General features: G+C 40.3%; 1 protein-coding gene across 3 annotated transcripts in view; it reads right to left on the bottom strand.

Moving 5' to 3' along the window:
- dachd (dachshund d) overlaps positions 1 to 21,097 on the bottom strand; it is a 105,919-nt gene that overhangs the window by 3,356 nt on the left and 81,466 nt on the right. For 2 of the 3 annotated variants that reach the window (XM_088382948.1, XM_088382947.1), the window contains exons 4-10: positions 19,953 to 20,125; positions 19,324 to 19,489; positions 19,106 to 19,237; positions 3,464 to 3,609; positions 2,987 to 3,134; positions 2,674 to 2,817; positions 2,209 to 2,277 (exon numbers count right to left, since the gene is read on the bottom strand). In XM_088382948.1, the coding sequence (XP_088239074.1) occupies positions 2,209 to 2,277; positions 2,674 to 2,817; positions 2,987 to 3,134; positions 3,464 to 3,609; positions 19,106 to 19,237; positions 19,324 to 19,489; positions 19,953 to 20,125 (978 nt within the window). The remainder of the gene's footprint in view (positions 1 to 2,208; positions 2,278 to 2,673; positions 2,818 to 2,986; positions 3,135 to 3,463; positions 3,610 to 19,105; positions 19,238 to 19,323; positions 19,490 to 19,952; positions 20,126 to 21,097) is intronic. The other variant, XM_088382945.1, reaches the window with a different exon arrangement.

Here is a 21,097-nt window from a genome sequence, read left to right as displayed (position 1 = left end):
TCACATATAAGTAGCTCCTCAGTATGTCGCCCCCCCCACCCAAACTATGAAAAAAAAACCGCAACTTATAGTCTGAAAATCACGGTATTTGTGGTTTTTATGGTCATTTTGAAAGGCCACAAAATAATGCCCTGTCTAATAGAATAGTGGAAAGGAAGTAATTGAAATGACAGAAATCTTGACTGAGAGAGCTATGTATTTTAGGGAGGAGAGTTAATCAATTTAAGTTTAATCTAAAAGATGAAAGTGATCTGGTTGGTCAGCACAAAACAAGAAACATAATTTGTATAATATAATTAAATAACATAATGGTTGCAAGCATAATGGCTAATGACTATACATAAAAAAGGAAACATTTTAAATAGTTTTGATTTATCTGGGTTTTATTATTCCGTGTGAACACTTATCTGTACCTGCACAGTTGAAGCAAGTTGATTTGATGATATTTTTTAATGGAAAAAATGCTTTGAGATGAGAACTTACTTCAGCTTAAGACAGTTTACAAATTTGCTATAAGGTTCTATAATGAATTTTGGATGTATGCGTTACCTTTGCATTTAACGCGTAAATCCTGACATCAAACAATGAATGAATGACATTTAATTAAAAGAAGAGTCGTGGTTTCTTTCCATTGTGTTTGCCCTTTTCACAAATCAAACTTTTTGTTCTGCGGAGACGAACAATTTGCACGTCAAATTCCGATTAAAGGTGCGCCCCCGCGCCCCGAGGCATCTTAAAGCGACTTGTCTTCGGCGTGATAATTGAGGATGTTTTAGCGTGGTGCTTTGTGTGTGCGTAAACACAGATAGCAGACGGCCCACTGAGGTTATCACCGGTGTGCGCCCTTCCCCAAAAAAAACAAAAAAAAAACCCGACCCTCCTTTTCGGCCCCGGAGGCGAACAAACAAACAAAGCATTAAAAATGCACAAGGCTTATTCATAAAATGGATTGATTTGGCCTCTTTTATTGCTACCAAAGGGGAGATTCCGACGCTTTTGGTGGTTTTATGACTCATTAGTATTTCCTAAGCGGTAAACAAACGCGTCTGCTTCTGCAAAGAAAGCTAACACACACACAAGCGCCGTTTGGTGCTTTTGACTGCATGGAGATGCTTTTACCCTTGGTGGAGGTGAAAGGGTTACGTGTTTGTTTTGTGTCTCACTATTTGTATTTGTTCCTGGTATAAGGCCCAAACTACAAAATTTACAGCGAGAACAAATCCTGATAGCGACCTTTTAGCACAAAACATGAAGACACGATGTATAGATTTAGCTCTGTGGTTTTGTTTGTTGGATGTTGCAGTACACAAGCAAAGAAGTAAGAATGAATTCGAATTAGGTGCAAATTTGAATATTTGTTGTTTGGTGATGCACAACGGAATTGTTTTTCTTCAAAAGCAATACTATTCAAATGCTTAAGTTCCATGAATCAGAAACTAGCCTGGTAACTAAACAAACAAACAAACAAACAAACAAACAAACAAACAATGTAAATGTTCATTCGCCCCTATGCAAGATGAAATTGGTAGTGTCTATCCCAAACCTCTTGAGTTTTCTATTTTTGTTGATTCACTCATGATGGATCTCTTAACCCCACATCAGAATGCAAATGATGGATTTAAAGTCTTAAGATCCTTCTCCTCGAACCAGGGAGAAGTGTCCTGGCTATCCTATTGACAAATTGTTACAGGGATTTCTCTTCTATATTTGCAATTTGAGTCATAATGGAACAAGAACAGAATACAAACGTTAGTTCTTTCCATCTGATCTTAGTTATTCTCCACGAATGAAGGATTAACCTGCTAACTAACATACAAACAAACAGAAATGAGAAGTGGCTTTTTTTTTTTTCATTTTTGTCCGCATTTTAAATTCTTACTTCACAATCCTAGTGAGGTCAAGAATTGAAGTGGTACTCTTTTGCACTAAAGTTATTCTTATTTTAATTCATCGTTGCGATGAAAAACATTAAAGTAACGCCAGGATGTAAAAGTGCTTTGTTCAGTTCTATTGAGGGCTATTGTGTTATTCCCCCAAAAGCATTAGCCTACGTTGTCTCTAAAGGGAAGCAATGATCTTGACCCAGTACGGTGGCCCAGATGGTGAACAGCGATGGCCCAACGGCGGGCACTCTCAATGTGTGTGTGTGAAAGTGGAAAAAGAAAAAGAAAAAGAAAGAGATTTATAGTCTCATCTGAGCCCTTGTACCTTGTATTGTCCTTTCAGCATCTGTTCTTCCGCTGCTGCGGTCGCTCTCCATCTCAGGGGTCAGAGCGTCTGCGGCAGAAAAGAGATCAACGCCGTTAAACATCCTGCCTGCGTCCGGCCGCCGCAATGTCAGCAGTGCCGGCGCATCGCTCACGCGGAACGAGCAGCGGCGCCTCGGAGCCTTGCGGGCGAAGGCGAGACGTACTTTTGCTATAATAATCTGTTGCTCGGAGTCACTTTACCTTAAAATAACAGCTACAAAAGCGTTTACGATAAAGCCTGAAAGAGTCAAACTCAGACATGCTGTTCTTCAATTAGTCACCAGATGCGTCATGCAATTAAACGCCTCCTTCAAATTGACACCTCTATTTTTTTTACACCAGTGGGAAAAAAAACATTGCTAGAGTAATTATGAGTTGCGGCAAATGTGCTCTTTCAGAATTTAATTTTTATTCAGTTACTGACCATTGAGGGAGCGCATGCTGTCGGCAGGCGACGGCTGCTTGAGAGTCTGCTCCGCCTGCTCTCTCCTCTTGGATTCGTACTCCAGAGCTTCTTGCAGTTTCCTCTTGGCTTTCTTCTCCTTCTTCAGACGCTTCTGGATTATTGCTAAATGGAGGGGGGCACACTGGCATTAAATACGTTCTTGAATATATTGTACAATATAAATGGAATATTTCTCCATATAAGTAATAAATCAAATGTATATTAAAGTGTATTTCTACATATGTCCACAAGAGTAGGAATGGTTCAGGTATGCACACACAGATTTGCTTACCTCTGTTCTTCTGCTCCATGGCCAGCTGCTTTTCCAGAGTCTCACGGAGTTCCCGTTCTCGGAACAGCTCCATCTTGAGCTCCGTCTTCTCCAGCTGAACCTGCTTTTCTTGAGCCCGCGCGTTGTCGATGGCCACCTTCAGCAGGCCCTGCAAACATGCACATTATATAATATATAACAGATTTACGTATTTGCAATGTTTTACCTCAATATTTTTTAATATCGTATTGTTTTAAAACCAATTCCCTCATTTTCATTCAATTTATTTAGTTATTATGTAAAATGTACATTTCATTTTCAGTCCTACTAGATTCTACTTAGAATAAGTGCTATTGTAAATGGATGGATGGATGATGGATGGATGATGGATGGATGGATGGATGGATGGATGGATGGATGGATGGATGGATGGATGGATGGATGGATGGATGGATGGATGGATGGATGGATGGATGGATGGATGGATGGAAATTCTACCTGTATGTTGGTGAGGAGGGTCTCTATTGATGACAGGCCGTCCGGGAAGAGGAAAGGCGAGGGGAAGCCGGGAGGCAGAGTCGGTCCAGCCAACGACAACCGCTCGTAGCTGTCTCTCGCTGTTGGCGTGCACATCAGGTTATCATCTGGAAACAAAGTTAAACTTGATTAAGTATTCATCCACCCATCCATTTTCTGTGTCTCACTAGTGAAAAAGCAACTACAGCAGAACATATAAAGAGGAAAGCCCGTGAGGTGGTCCGATTTTGTTTGATCATCGAACTTCCACTGTCCTAATAGAAGTTGCCTCCTCTCCTCTCGTCACCTGGAGTCTAATAAACACATTGCAGTGGCCCCTGTGAGATTCCTTTGTATTGCTTTTCCTCAACATTCCAGCGTGGGGGCTAAACACTATCAAGATGGACATAAATCCCAGCTCCCCCCATTTAAGAGATGTCATGTGTATAACAAAATCACAAACAGGCTCGCCCGCCTTGACCCCCGTGAGGCTCGCGCTTCTTTTGTGCTGGCACGCATACGACTGTCTGTCAAACCGGTAATGACATCATCCTCGTCTCATCGCGAAACGCGGGGATATAACCGAACCATCTGCCGTATAGCCTCGTAAGGAGGACGGAGAGGGTGGGGAGGAAAAGACGGCGCACACATCAACCATGTTATTTTTGTCCGCCTTACATGGAGAAGATTTTCAAGGCATAATTGATTATGAATTTAATGAATGAAGGTTTGACAATGTATTATTATTGTTGTTTGTAAGAATACTTATTTGTTTATTATTTAAATACTATTATTTGTTCAATAGGCACACAAGAAACCATACGTACAATTTTAGAAATCACGTAACTAGGTTTTATTGTGACTAAGCAAGTGCAAAAAAACTGTTACATTTTCAATAACGTCGGTTTTATGTTTTTTTATTTACTAAAAAAAATTGTATCCTTGAATATTGTCTTGGATAATATGGAAGAAACATTATCATTGTGAAATTCATTACCTGTAAGTTTTCTTTTTTGTTTGCATTTGGGTTAGTGTACATTTTATGTCTCATTTTTATGTTATTTTATTTTTCTAATCACTTTTTGTCAATGTATTTATTTAATAAATATATTATTGCTATCAATATTATCTTCAAGCAAAATGGTATTACTCTGCTGCAACCAGCAGAGATGCTGTTGATTCAGTCTCAGTGAGTTCAAGGATTTTAAAACTGGAACAGATCCAAATCAAGATAGTTCAGTCTTGGTGAAAATGTACGCTCGCTGAGTGCCACTCTAGATTGGAATGTGGACTTCAGTGTTCGTTTGTGATTGTGTGGAGGAAGAACAGTGCACAAGCTGCCTTACCTCCCTCCCTTACCAATCCCCCCACCCCCCCTCCCATCAACATTCAAGCGATGCCAGCCAAGAGCCAGGAACAGCTGGTGCTACATTAATTAGTTTAAAGTATTTATTTCGCCCATCCTCAGAGCAGATTGAGCAAAAGCATTGGAGATTATTTCGAGCATCTGCAAAATGCCCTGGAAACATGTCGGGCGCCAAAAAAGGAGCGTTAGGATTCACAGTTTGGGCTTGTAATTTGGATTTTGAGTCCACCTTTCCTGTGGAGAAGGCGGTGAATGTCCATGGAGGAAATAAACAACCTTTCTGCTTTTATTCGAGAAGATGGAGTGTGTGTCTGCGTGATTAATTAGAATGGGTGTTTGCCTAATGGATTAAATGTGTTCATAATGCAACTTTGTAGGAATAATGGAGTTCTAATTTTTAAATTAAATACATAAAAAGAGTTCTTATTCTGTATTATTTGCCTTAAAGACTCTGCAAAAATCTTGAAGGCCAATGTCCAAAGGACAGAAGGATCAACTACAGGAGATAACATAAAAGCCTGCCATGAAACAGTGACAATAAAGCCAACCAAAGATGAGTCAGACTTTACTAAGTATTGTAGTTTTTTGTACAATGGCTGCGTCCAAACACTGAATTTGTCGCCCACATCACGTAACTTCTGACATGCCTCCACCAAATGTCGAAATTCTCGCCGCCCTCCAATCTAGCCTTCAAATCGGGCCTTCGTTTCCATGGAGACGGGCCCTGACACTTTCGTAGCCTACACTGAAGACTCTTCTACGCTCGTTTGTGAACGCCAACAGCACGGCGGTACATTTTGTTAAGTCTGACACTGGCTGCTGATTGGCTGTTTGAGAAAATTCAAGAGCGAGTGACAGATTCTGCAATTCTGTTTACACTCCCAGTGGAAACAGGCATGGCTGAGGTCAAATTAACTGAGAGCCTGTCCAAATTTGCAAATTTATACGGACCCAGCCAGGATATTGTTTGGGTTTCCAAAAGTGGACACATCTGGAAAAGCGAGGACTTTTTGTCCTTTTAAGTAATGATTTCCTCCTTGTGCAATATGTGAAATAAACATCTTTTAAAGTAAGATGAAAGCCCCATTTCATCTCCATAAAACACCTAATGAAAGATCAAAACACCGCAAGTTGGCGGGCGTTCAGGTTGATATAGTCGTCGCCCAGCTCCGATAAAATCACCATGTCAACGAGGGACGTTAGCAGACCTCTGGGAGAACGGGCTTTGTAATTGATTCGTACCGGTGGCACTTTGTCGTCCTTATTTCGAGCTGGCATTAATCATAAATCATCGCTTTAACAAACTTGGGCGTCAGGCTTCCGCCGGCACCCTGAGCTCGACACAATGTTGGATCACAGAGAATATTTGATGGCTTTGTTGCGACGGGGAAACAACCTGTCACGCCGTGGGAAAAGCAAACAGCGCGTTTTGCTCGACAGACTCCGACGAGCGTACAAGCGCTTCTTGTCAGATAACATTTCCACCATGAGACGAATTGAAGGAAGGGGGGAAAAAAAGGCAAATAAAATGTAATGAAATCAAAACATGAAATGGCCTAATGGAATTTGAACCCAGCAGATCCACATCTTCTTCCATTCAGCACACTTCTTGGATGTAAACCCTGGCATGCGCTGGCGTGTTTATTCCTCACAATCGCAGTCTTCAACTTAATTACAGCGAGCCGTCGGAACAGAGTGCTCTGCTTCCAGGTGATATTTCTGCAGGGCTGGCGAGGCTGCCAACAGCAGCTGTGATGGCGGCGGCGGTGTCCAGGCCCGACGCTGTGAAATACCGGCTGCAAAAACGGGGCCGGTCACCCCGACGCCCCCCACTCCTCCTCCCCGTTCCTGTCACCAATAACATTTCACGCACAACTGTTTCGCCGGATAATAGGAGCCACAAATAAAAACGGGGACGCTGTAAATACAATGCATTGTGAATGAAACACCATAATTTAAATACCTCCACCGCAGCCTCCATAACTCCCTCCTTTCTCCATCTTCCTGCTTTGAATAGCTGCAGAGGGAGTCCTTGACAGCGTGCAAGCAGTGATGAATTACCTATCCAGTTAATTTTCTCACTCCTCCACTGTTGTGCTGCTAAAACACTAGGCCAGGCATTCACTTGGCTATAAATACATACCAAAAAAATATAATAAATATATAAATGTGAATCACTTGGAGGGCTATAGACTTGTGTCCAATTTACATGTGATTATATTTGTGCGGCAAGTAAGAATTTGAACCTTAAATTAAAACAATATGAAACCCCCAAAAATTGCATGCTGTTACTTATGATTATAGAAATAGATACAAAATATGTGAAGTTGCTTTTATGGAATGATATGTTGCAGCAATTGTGATGTGAGAGGCAAATGAATAAAATAAATAAAATAATATAAAATGTGACCAGATTTATTGTACATACATCGCATATCTAATTTAGTTGGTCATGTTACTAGAATATATTTTTGCTGTGATTGAAGCCTTTCGAATAATAATAACAACACCAAGACCACCAATAATAATAATAATAATAGTTATTGTTATTGTTATTATTATACAAACAAAAGTATGTGTGAAGGTATGCATACAGGTTATTAAAGCTAAAATGTTGCATAAAATGTTTTTTTTTTAAGTAAAAAAATCTCAAAGATGCACATAGGCCTATTTATTGCACCTTTCAAAATACAAAATAAAAAAAACATGTTTATGTGATTACATTTGTGTATCATGTAGCACTTGGAACTTGGGAAAATAAATATAACAAATGAACAAAATAGATTAATAAATCATAGGCTACATGTGAATTTTTGCTATGTAAGCAAGCAAAGATATGCATTAAAGTGGCCTAATTTTTTTTTCATTGTGACAGAAACACACTGCAATCTGTGGCAAAGCCAGAGGAGGAAAACCTTGGGAAATTTAGCCGCAATCTCGGGATAAATAGCTGTAATTGACCTTGGGAGTTGAAAATGTGCCATATGTTTCTGGTTCCTGTGTTTGAAAGCGACTCCCTCAGGACATTGCTGAAGCGGGGAGAGGGAGGTGAGGAGGAAAGACAGACAAAGAAAGAGAGGGGGGGGTGGAGGAGGATAGTTAAAAAGACAGAGGAGATGGATGCGTAGATGGCGACGGCACAAGAACAGAATGATTGAAATAGTGACAAGAGCAAGAGAGGGAGATAGGGCAAAGGTACACTGGGCTGGGCCAGTCAGAATGATATATTGACAGGTGAAGCTTTTGTCCTTGCGAGTGCCGCTCCTCCCAGCAGGAGATGCTTTAAAAAAAAAAAAGCAGCCGCTTGTCAGCACGGACTCCTCACTGCACAATTACATTGGATTTGCCTAGCCCCAGAACCTCCTCCTTCAAATGGACCAGTTATGACCTCTCGGACAGCCATTAGAGGCTAACGCGGCGCTGATTCCACCTGCACTTAAAAGCAATGGATTTGGAAAATCTTGTCAAGGGGAATCATGTGTCTGCCGCTGCAAGTGCAAGCGATGCAGGCAGGAAAGAGGAGTTGCGTGCAATTTGAGCACTTAAAAAAAAAAACACGAGACTTGCTTATCTTGCAATTGCTGTCTGTACTTGAAAGCGTCGTTCAGGCTAAGTAGACTCAACTGGATGGCCTGTCTAAATGGATGGATATGAGCAACAATATTAATCAAAGCAAACATGCTCGTCTGTGTATTTCGCTCTACTCACTATTGACAACTTACAGATACAATTTCTGTCCATCCGTTTTCAACACCGGGTTGCTGGAGCCTATCCCAGGTGACTGATTTTAGTCCATCTAGGTGCCCGGAAAGAACCCAGACTGGTCCCTGAGCTGAAAAAGTTCTGCTTCACTTACAAAGTGAACAAAGTAAACATGCTGATAGATGTATGCAAAAAAAAAAAGAACCACACAGTCATTAAACACACACATACGTGCACACAAACACACACAACTAATGTGGTCTCATCACATTGAAGCTAATTTCCTTTTCATCACGGAGAGAGGAAAATGAGAGTTTGCCTCATCCCTGCTGGGGGACAAAGTCAAGGGCCCCCGGTCGGGATTGGGCTCGATTAACAGGTAACATTTGGCACTCGCTCTCTTATCGCAGCGTGAAAATCAAAACGCGTTGTTTTTTGTTTTTTTTTAACCCCCCCCCCCCTCCCGTCGCTTCAAGATGAAATCGCTTGGTGCACAAAGCCATTTAGAGAGCGGGAGGAGAGAAGGTGAGCGGGATAATCAGGCTGGCCACTGGGCCGTGTTTTCCTAAATGCTCTCCAAAACATTACTGTGCACGGGCATTAAATTAGCGGCGGCCCACCTTAAAATGTTGACATTTAACGTGACTTTTTGGAGAGTGACACCCTCATATTTTTCTCGTTGGATATCATTAAATCTCAACTGCCCTATGGCCGTGCCTTTCCATTAATAACCCATTCCGACTGTTGCCTCCCTCCCTCCCTCTCTCTCTCTCGCTGGCTCGCCACATTGTTAAAGTGACAACTCCATTGCTTTTGCTTTAATAATAAATTCAATCATATTCTCAAACCCGCATGAAGACAGAGAAACAGATGGACATAATAAATCCTTTAGTGTCAAGTTACAAAAGATGCTAAGAGGGAGCTCACCTAAGTCATGTCCATCACCACACACTAGTATTTTGCAAAACTTACAGTTTATTTGTATGTTTTTGCTAGCGAAATACTTTAACGTTACTGTTTACCGCAGCGTATTCTTAAATTAAATCCACTCTCTCTTGCTATGCTCTTTGTTTTGAAATACTTTTTAACTGTTTTTTTATTCTAGATTTTGTATGCGTTATATTTTTTTCCCCTTTTTTATGCTCTGTTATTTGTTTTGAAATACTTTTTAACTGTTTTTTTATTCTAGATTTTGTATGCGTTATATTTTTTCCCCTTTTTTATGCTCTGTTATTTGTTTTTTAATCATTTTTATGTAAAGCACATTGAGTTGCCTTGTGTTTGAAATTTGCTATATAAATACAACTGCCTTGCCTAATGTTGCTTTGCACATTTTTCTAAGGTCGAACACTAAGTGGACTTTTTCAGTGACTGTCGAGAGTGTGCTGCATGCCCAACTTTTGCAAAATCATGTCTCCAAGCCGTTTAACGTGTTCATAACAGTATTGGTGTAGATATGGACTCAGCATCAAAGAGATGTACTCAACCATTCACGCTGTTAATTTACATGCATGCATAAAGCGCATTATTGTGTTAAGTGGCGGGAGAAGGCCCAATTAGAATCAACTTAAAGAATCTAATCATGCATGAACACCGCCGTACAGACAACGATCCACCCTTGTGTTCCGCCGTGTATATGAGGTGTGGCGCTACTAATAAGAGCAGATTATGAGCTACAAATTGAACTTTAGTGGCGTGCGTTTAAAGGCGGAGGATACAAGCGTGTTTCATCATTCGCTCAGTCAGAACTAAACAGCAAAGACGTGCGAGGCAGCGGAAGAGGGAAGGTAACGAGGGATCTGCGTCGACTTCCAACTGGGAGGAAGATATCTTGTCTTTTTATGCGGCCCGTGTCATATTTATTGCATAAAGGTCAGAGTGTTCATTTGTTCAAAGTCAGCATTTTGCCTCCCTCCTATCCGCCATGTAATAAATGCAGGGGGCTGTGTCATTATCGGACCTACGAGGATTTCAGGCTCGGCCGACTGTGATGACTGCATAAAAGCGTGCGGGACTTTTAGTTCCCGCCTTTTCCGACGAGCTCTTAAAGCCAGCTTCGATAAAAGGTGGCCCTTTTTGTGGAGGGAAGTTAGCAAAAAGGTTTTAACTGCGATACGTAACTGTCTGCAAGATAACACTACAAAAGGAACTAAGAATTACAATGGAACATCTGAGGTCGCGCTAACAACAACATTCCAGCCTTTATTGAAGCAGTGATTTAGATTGCGGCCGACTGTTTATTGACACAAGAATCCGAGAGATTAAAATTGATTGGCCAGTTTGCCTGACTCATTCCCATTTCCGAGGGGGATCATTTGTACTGTATATGCCGCTAATCTCTGCGTGACCCACTAATCATCCAGCCATTTATTCCTCACTCTTTGTTTACTTTGCCTTTTGTTTGTCATTTATGAATTCATTAGAGCGCCTCCTCACGCGGCTTAACGTGGAAGGTGACTGGGGAGTCCTGTGTGTACCCGATAGCGCCGTCAGAATACAACCAACATAAACGGCAATTACACGTTGCTAATAGTTAAGCATTCAGACTAAATAAACAAATGAAAGAGAAAATCCATAATTGTCCGTGTTTTTTTTTTAATCAAAGTAGTATTTGTGGTATTCTGGAGTTAGGAGGTTACAACAACCTATTTGGAAGAAACTGTGTTGCGCAATAACTTTGCTTTTATAACTGAGAGCTATCCCCCTGTTTTTCAATTTTCAAAATCATTCACTCCCCCGCTTTATTGTTAAAAGTAGAGGTGTCAAAAATCGGTTAGCGGACAAAAAAAATCGATTATCAAATCAATCGCCTTGAATTTGAATAATCGAGTAATCAATAGAGACAATGTTTTAACAAAAGAGTTTACAATTCTCTAATTTGTCCAAATCTTCTAATTTCAGACTCTCAAAATGATTTAACTGATCATCCTTCAAGAAAGCATACGGATTCATCTTTTGTGTTTAATGAAAGCAAGATCTTTGCAAACATACATTTGCACTTTTTGTAAAACAAACTTTTCCCTGGCATTTCTGATTTGCTGCAGTTTTTATTTTGTTTCAGCAAAAGAGCAAAGTTCCTTTGAGCCTACCCAAACACATGAGATATCATTAGAAAGGCCAGGCTGTCCACTGCTGAGCAAACCAGGACTTAGGGTAGCTCAAATGAGTCAAAAGCTATAGATACTAAAATCAAACTTTGACTTCAATGGACACAAATGAATAGACTGCGTCTCAAGAGTGCTGTTTGACTTTCAAGGGTCTACCCATGAAAAATTGCGGTGAACTTAATCGGCATGTTTTGATCAATGTGAACAAGAGAAGCAAATCCCTCATAATTGTCTTTTTTTTTTTTAGCGGAACGAGTCTTAAAAGTGGACATATAGCCTCGCAATAACTGTTTTAGCTTCAACATGTCTTTGCCGAGTTTCGGCGTCCACTGGGAGCAGCTCCGCTGGCACTAATCCATCCTTGTACTCGACTTGGCTTGCTTTTTAACGACGATGATGAAGACATGAACAAAAAGAAGTAGCAGAAGAAGCGAAGACTTGAAAAGGACTGGCTTAGAACAACACTTTGCAAAGACGGATGCAAATCCATTAGTCGTTTCACAGTTATAAAAATACTTAAGGGGCCCTTTTAATCGTGGCAACGTGTTAAACGCGCGGAAATCTGTTTTGATAACATTATTCATAACACCGGCTTTGCTCGTGTGAATTAATAACACTTCATTTTCAGACGCTCAAGAAAAGCTGGCACGGTATTTGCAGCTAAAGAGATTAATTTTCAAACACCTAATTGACAGACTGGGGTTATACAGGATAAGCAACACACTCTATAAGGCAGCAGCTGCAAAGTCAAGGTGACTGGAATACTGAGGAAAAAGGCTTTCATGAAAAAAAAAAAACAGAATAGAGAGCAGAAAGGGAGGGAGTGAAGAAAATTAGTCCTGAAGCACTTTTCCACCACCCGCCCCCTATTCTTCCTCTCTTTATTAGGAATGATTTACTTTCATGGTGGAAGGATATAAAAGCTCGAGTATAGCCGCGTAATTATCGCTGAGTGAAAATTTAGAGGTTTGACTCACAATGTCCTCAAGTCGGCTATCGAGCAGACCGCCAGACGATAAGAGAGGCCGCCGCGCTGCGCTCCCGGCATCCCATTGCCGGCGTTTTTTACGAGCGCTGCCAACGAGGAGCTCCACTCGCGAGTCTGTAAACAGGACGGGAGCGCTGCGAACGAGCAGGGCCGCTCGCTGTTTACCTTGGCAAGCCATGGCCTCAGCGTGTCGGCGGCATCCCTTAATTACTGTTTACATGCAAATATTAAATTATACAAAAAAGACCCCCTCCCTTGCATGAACGTCTCCAAAAGTACAGAAATACATATTCAGGGTCAACCTTATCTGTCCGAAACAGTCGCCACAGCCAAGATATGTATTGTTTTGAATCACAAATTTTTCCGCATTGTACATAATCTTCATAATTGCTTAATGCTGTTGTCCAAGGGCGTCGGGATGGGAACGTGCTGCTGCGATCTGCATAATAGCAGATGCTCAGATATGTAAAACTCACCTTGTGTGCTCTCAGGGAGCAAGGATAGCAAAAAGAATAATAACACAAAAAAAGCTTGTTAAAAACACTTTGGTGCAATTCCCTCGAGAAGTTAAAGTGGACGTCAAGTCCAAAAGTTTGTTCACAATATGTTCAACGTAGCCCCAACAGTCAAAACACTGCTTTGATAAATATTGCGTATGCAAAATATTAAGTAGCAAAATCATCTGGTTTTATCCATGTCAGGGGTGGCCATGTTGCCACTTGCAGTCGAGTGCGAATGACATCACATACCTAGGTGCTCAGGTAACGACCAATCACGGGTCACTTGATATTGAAAATTAGACATGGCACTATAAATCAACAAATCACGGGAAAGATCTTCTCATTTACCAAAATCATGCATGTTAGATTGGTCAAAGACTAAATTGTTCATGTAATTTGGATTCCATATACCCATAATTTTAGATCCACTTGGATAATCTAATTTGATTCCATATAGAACTTTTGATCCTGTTGTGAAATTTGTTTGATTGTATATTTAGGTGTAGTGTGATTATTTTTGCCTATGTAGTCCCGATTCTTTTCATATATGCAAAAAAAAAGGAAAATGTTACGACACTTTGACATTGATGCTATGCCTATCATTAAAAGTTTGACGTGTTCAGCTCCTTCTCTTCATTTACGCTGACTTTAATGCTGCGTGTTGTGTTGGTTCCTCTCAGTGTCCTTGGCGCTCGCAACTTCAAACGGGGTGCTGACTACCTGACTTTTTTTTTTTTTCGGTCGAAGGAGGCGAGATCATTAGCCATCAGAGCCCCTGAAATGTGACTTGGCAGACAATAATGCTTTGTGATCAAACAACTTGTCAGTGCGTGCCGTTGAAATGAAAGTGTGCAGAAAAAAATAATTCAATAGAGGATCAATCAAATTTCTTCTTGCACCATGTGAGCAGGAATGCTGATAGTGCAAGAGTGGGGGACGTGGGAGTTCATTTGGATATTTGTTCTCCGCTCATGAATGTTCCATCGCGTGACACCATCTCCTCACTAATCACATTTCACTCAGGTGGGTGGTGGTGAGGGGGGGGGGATGCTTTTAAGGACGTTGAAAAGAGAGAGGATCTTTTTAATCTTTGAAATGCCTCAAAAGTGACAGAATGCTCTCTCCTGCCAAGACGGAGAGCGTCGGATGGGGAGATAAATATGCTGTGGTCAGCTAAGTGTATCTAGTGAGCAGAGAGGCAAATTTAATAATGCATTATCATTCACTGGCGAAGGTGAAATCTGCCTGTCCATCAGGAGGCTCGGCCCTGTTTCATGTTACCCTTCAGTGCAAATGAACAAGTGCTTTACTCAGCCAGAGCAGAGATGCACACGAGGCAGTGCAGAGAGGCCTCGCTAAATATGGAACGTCAAGAAAAACAGGTCGGCAATCAAAGGAATCATTGGTGAATGGGAAGATGAACGATCAAGCGCCTCCATTTGGAATTGGAAGTTGTTTGTGCGCCTTTGGTGATCTTAGGACTTTTTTCTCACTGGGCAGATTTTGGACTAGTTATTTTCAAAGGTGCTTTCACACTAGCAGGTCTAGTTGGGTTTGGTGGGGTTGAGTTAGACATCTGTAAACATCGTAAATGAACTCTGGTCTAAGACTTACTGCAAGACACACTTCAGTGTTGCTTCTAATGCACTCTAGTGTGACTTAATGTGAAATTAGTTCAGAGCACCTTAGTAAGCTGCAACTTTTTTTGGTATGAATAGCAACAGGTAGATAAACAGGTTCATTGGACCTTCTGCCATCTAATAGGGGCGCCTTTCTTTTGCCTGTCACTATAAAACGCCGGCATGGATAAATGGACAAAGACGTATTTGCAATTAAGGATTTCACAACACAGAAACACGTTCACAACTGCTTTTGTCCATATGGCGTTAATCAAGGAAACCTGAAAAGTTCTCTTGTGGGGCTTTAAGCGGAATTGGTGATTTTTTCCTCAGCATCCTTGATGACCTGCCCTGGCACACTAGTGTGTCATTTGTACCTTGACCTCTGCTCCCAAAACCTTGTAGTTCAAAAACAGATAGTACTGGCAGCTAACAGAAGGATGCTGTGTGCTTTTGAATGCTCAAAAATCGTTTTGGGGATGAAACTATCAACCCATACATTAAATCACTCAAAAAAAATATTTTTCTGCACAAAGATGAGCAAAGCATACGTACATATTTTTGTTATCATATAGTAGGTTATGTTTCTAAAACCCAAACATACTTCATATATTGTTGTGTAACCATCACACAATCAGTTTTGTATCTCAAAACACATTAGGCAAACTTTTATCTGCCTCAATCTCAGCAACACACTCATATTAACCATCAAATAATGGTATACTATTTTTAGCTTGTTATTCTAGCCTAGCCTTGTGGTGACTAAACCAAAAATAACCTGTGTGACATTTCAGCAACTCTTTAAGATGGGTGTAACTTATTGTTGGCAAAACACTGCCCCCCCCCATCCGCCACATGGAATTCACACGTATGGTTCGAAGTACATGCATATGGCTGGCATTTCAAACACACTCTCCCAAAGAAATGAAATGATGTCAAGCCGTTTGATGTCCAGAGTGGGTTTTACAGCCAAAGGCTTTCAAATGTCCCCCCTTGTTTGCCGAGGCTACCTGCTGTTTTCACAAGACAGAGGCTCTTCTCGTTTGAAGCTGTTCAATTAGTCACATGTGAGAACTTTATACTTTAAACAATAAACATCATCTAATCTCACTATCCTTTTTTTTCTTCATCCAGAATTTTTTTGGGCCCAAAGACAGAAAAAAAAAAAAAAAACAACAACCTAGGACCATCTGGCTTGTCTGCGCTGGGTGACACAACATCGGAAAAAGGCTTGACAACAAACAGCCTTTGTCCTGCCACTAGATGACATTGCAACATCTTTTTGGGATTCCTATTTAAATGGGGACGTTTCTCTGGCGTTCCCGCTGCGCACGAAATTAATTGAGCGCTTGGCCAGGATCGTAAAGATCAAACAAGTGGGGGCGATATCATTAAACTATCGGAATGTTATCTCTAAACAAACCAACGTGACAAACGGGGCCCTAATTAAAAAGCTGGCCATAAACAAAGCCTCCTGAACAATGGTTTATTTTATTCATCTAACGCATCGTGTAATATCGTTACAGTTCACTATATCTATCATTAATTTTATTCCCTTCACTTAAAGCTTTTATTGGAATTACTTTGGTTATTAGTTAGTTCTTAATGTATCGGCCGGTGGTGGCGACCATCTCTCTTATCTCGCTGCATAAACCTGTGCATGTTATTCAAATTGCCTCATTTATTATGATAGCTTCCTCATGTAAATTGTGCTGACTGCTCGCCCTTGTGCAGTCCTCATTAGACTAATGAAAACCTTCAAACGAAAAAACTAAACAAGCTGCCAAATAAAAGGTTCCGGGGTTATTATGAAAATTACAACTGTGCGAGCGGCGAGGAGCTCTCTTCATTAATTCATGCTCAGCAAATTGCTAACTAATTTGGTTGCACTCCTCTGCATTAATGGGTTATTTCATGAAAAACTAGAAAAATAAATATATTTTTTTTACCCCATAGTGCAAGACCTCAGAAGAGAGTAGAATCCTAATAAAGTCTAGCGACATATCGGGAATTGACAACGCCGAGTGTGTAAAATGCGTGAGGGTCACCTGGTTGGAATTGCTCTTGGACTGTTAGCCCCCATTCGTCTGTCTTTTATAGATCCCTTGTGTCCATTTTCTGGCCACATCTAAACTAAACTCTGTTAACTTTGACTATAACCTTGACCCGAGACTATACTTGGACACATCTTTACGTCACAACTTAATAGAGGTGTGTATTGAGTTTGCACAAAAGCGAGAAACGCTGCTTGATTAAAATAATTTTTCTTATTATTTTTTAATACAGAACTAGTATTTTTTATAAAAACTACACATTGAAGCAAGTTTTAGGGTTATATTATGATTATTAATCTCATCACAGTTTTTATTATTCCTCAAAATTACATTGTTTTTAAAATGCCCATAGCCAATCAAAAAACATTTATCACATTGTTCAATATGGTTTCTAACAGTATTATTATTATTATTGTTGATGTTTTGTTATTCTATTTGATGAAATGTTTTTAATAATTTTGTTAAAATGGTAAATGGTTAAAGTGAAGAGAAAACATTTTTTTCAAACTGAGACAGCTGCTTTTATCCTTTCGATCTTTGTTCTAAATGTGCTACTATCTAAATATCATTGCATATACTGTATCGTTAAGAAAGCTGCACATTATTTTATTTGTGTCTTACTGGTAGTAGACAAAGTTGGACATTAAAAAAATAATAATAGCATGTCATCTGTTATGTCTTCCAAGATTTATACCATTGCTGGATTAGGAGGATCTGTTGAAAATACACACACATTACACACACACTTTTGGTGACCCATAAATTGTGTTCATGATCCTGCTAATTATTCCGATGCACTGCTTCACAGGCTGCGAGTGAAGGGCTAATAGTGATTTTCATGTCAGACTATTCAACAGGGAGCAAAGTGGATCCTGGTGATGATTTCCACAGTGGTTCTCGTATCATTATCACCTCGCCCCACCCCGCTTCACCCTGAGCACAGCATCACAACCTACACTGCTCCCTTTAAACCAATGGAGAATACTACAAATCTATTATTTGCTTCACTTTCTATGACTATAGACCATTTTCCTTTTTTTTTCATTTCATAATGAAAAATCTTGACAGCAATTAATAAAACTATTCAAGCCTGTATGATATGACCGTGATACATCTCTTGAACATATCCACTCCCATGTGTGAAGCAAATGGGAATTTGTGGTAATATCGATTAATTTGAGTTTAGTTACGGAATAGGAGACCTCCACCTCCTAATTTGGATCAGCAATATACAATAAATGGCGCACCTTCGTCGATATACACACACATCCTACTTTAAATTGAATTTTAAACCTTGAGAATTATTCAGTGACAAATTCACCTTTTGCACCATTATCCCGATTTTCATCACACTCATCACACTTCTAAAAAGTTTAATAAGAATTGGTTGCCATATTTTGGCAAATAGTGGCCAGCAGTGTTTAAATACTCAACTACAAATATTACCAGTATGTTCAATTTGATCTCAAGTAGAAAACATCATTTTAAATAAGAAGGATTCAAACAAACACGTAACAAGTCTTCAATGCATTTGAGAGATTGCTTCTGGCGTTGCTGTTTTGGTAATTATAGTTACTAGACATTTTTTCACTGATGAGAAACAAGGAGGATTTTATTTGTTTTCAATCGATGATGCTATAATTATAAACTGATAATTGAGACACAGAATCAATGGAGCCAATCTTTGAGGTGTGTAGCAATATCTCCCCAAAAATTCCACAAGACGAGAGAGAACTAATTACCTTGCAAGTAACGTTTTATAATGACTTGGAGATGAAACACTTTTTTCACATCACCTTTCACTTTTTTTTAGATCAATTTTCAGATTAATTTTCTGACCTTTAATTCTTCTTTAACAAGCTCTGTTATCTGACAACATTTTGACCTTTCACACCTTGCAGCCCAGCAATTAGCTTGAGGCAGTACCTTTGTGTATTACATTTCCTCAAATAGTGGTCCCTACCCTAATAGACAGCTTCTCAATTCATTCACTGCAATAAATGGCTACTTCAACTAGAGGAAAAAAAAAAAAAACTTTCTTCAACATCGTTGTTCAGCGTATCTGTTGCAAACCAAAACAGCAGCACCTCAGAAATTAAACTATGGAGACTTACCTCAAGTTGGAAAATGACGTCCCTGTACAGTATTAAGGTTTGATCATAGGTGTGTATGTTTAATGATAACATCCCAGTACACTCTTATGTGACCACTCGACTAATTTGCATTTCTTTAAATCTTCATTGAATTAATCAATGTAATCCAAAAATAGTAACGAAAAACAGACTTACCTTTTTCTGCATGCATCCTCTTTGCTTCATGGCTCATGTCATGGGCCAGGTCTCCCTCTTTCGGCCCAGGCGGGATGTTGGGGGACAGACCCAGCAGGGCTTGGTTCATAGACAGGCCGTTGTGATGTGGCGCTGTGGACAGTAAAGTTGCCGGGCGGCTATGAGGACCCGTTTTAAAAAAGTGCAATGTTGAACCACGATTTGGCGAGGAGACGTACGTATCCTATCTGAAGAGCTTTCCGTGTGGGCGGGCGAGCTCGACACGCTGCTGCTGCGGTGAGACGACGGGTGACTGCCGGGCCTCCGGTGGTCCTCCAAGGACGGGGCAGGGGATGGACTGTCCTGCATGCGCTCCTGCAAACCCTGCAGTGACAACACACAGCCCTAAAATAAATACAGTATATCCATTAGCTTTCATTGTGAATGATCAAAAACGTTTTATAAGTTTGAACATAAAGTGGTTAGCTAATTTTTGACATTGCATACAAACTAACTAACATGGAGTTAAAATTCACCAAATATAGTTCATATTTAGCTCATTTGATGCCAGCCATTTTCAAAGCAGATTTCCACATATCACACAACCACTTTAGAGCTTCTCTTCTGGTCTTTTGACACCCACAGAATATTGTGTTCTGTGACATTTTAAACAGCAAACATACTAAAAGATGCACTTTTTCAGTAAAAAAAATAATTTAAGTCTTTTAACACATTTTAACCACAGGGGCAGTAATTATGGAGGGCTGCATACGTCAGGCTTAAGTAGTACATTTTTGTGGTGATTTATATTTTGTCAAATCAGGGCAGATATTTAAAATAAACCTCTTATATGTAAATAATAACTTACCTTAATGACAGAGGTGACCATTCTGGAAGGCAGGCTCTGGCCCTGCGCCGCAGCAGCCATGTTGGCGATGGTGCTGAGGTGGTTCATCTGGCTCATGGCCATGGTGACGGAAGCCGGCGGCAGACTGACGGGGATCAGCGGGTGAGGCATCATCATGAAGGGCAGTTCCAGGCCTGCCATGATGTGAAGAAGAGGTCGTTGGTTACTCAACGATGCGTATCACGGGTTTAATATTCACGAGGGGGAAACGGAATTTGCCGAAAGATATTTCCTGATGCTGTTAATTCTGTAATTCCCCACCCCTGAAATACTCCTTAAAAAGTCCAATAACATTTAAGTTGGAGCAATTGAATAATTCTCCATGTTAACATAATAGACATCAATGTTTTACTATGCGTTAATAATAGAGAAGGAACGCAATAATAATAAAGAAAAATGGGGGATAAAAACTATCCACAGTCGTTCACACCCCAAAGTTTACACAGCAATAAAAAGGAATCAATTATTCTCTGATGAATAAAAAATATGGGAATATTATGGAAATGGCCTTAATATTTAAATATAAAAACTGCACTAAAAACAAAGGAAATCTTGAAAGCCACCATGACTAGTTAAGTACACTAATGACAAACCCGACAAAGGTTAATTATAGCAGCCCATCAGTCGGCATAATGAAGGAATTTCACTACCTCTTAGATCTATACACATTGCGGCTTCAGACGTATCTTTTAAATTATTCAATTGCAGTCCGCCGATGGACGCCTAATTGGGGGAAATTGAAGACGTTTAAACGGCAAAGAGCGCGGAATAATAAAGATACCACGGGGGGTTCGTAGTTAGCAGTGCGCCGTGCTTCTTTCATGAAAACATGGCAACTTTTACAAGGGCACAGTTAGGTATCTCCGTACCCCCCAGCCCACCCACCCCTCCCTATCGTCCGTCCGTACTTCTCTAGACAGGGACTTTGAACGTCTGAGGATCAAACAGGACTGTGAACAGTTTGGGCTCGTTCCTGCGCAACTCGCTTTAAAGACAACCTCATAGACACTGGGATACTGATTGAGCTTTTTTTGTTGTTGATTTTTTTCCACCCTTTTTCTTTCTCTCTCACTTGGCAGACCGGTTCAAGGTAATAAAAAAAAAAA

Source organism: Syngnathus floridae, chromosome 8 (genome assembly GCF_059516105.1).
Source record: "Syngnathus floridae isolate MCC-2025c chromosome 8, RoL_Sflo_1.0, whole genome shotgun sequence".
In the NCBI taxonomy this organism is placed as follows: domain Eukaryota; kingdom Metazoa; phylum Chordata; class Actinopteri; order Syngnathiformes; family Syngnathidae; genus Syngnathus; species Syngnathus floridae.
This window is presented reverse-complemented; position numbering and strand designations above follow the sequence as displayed.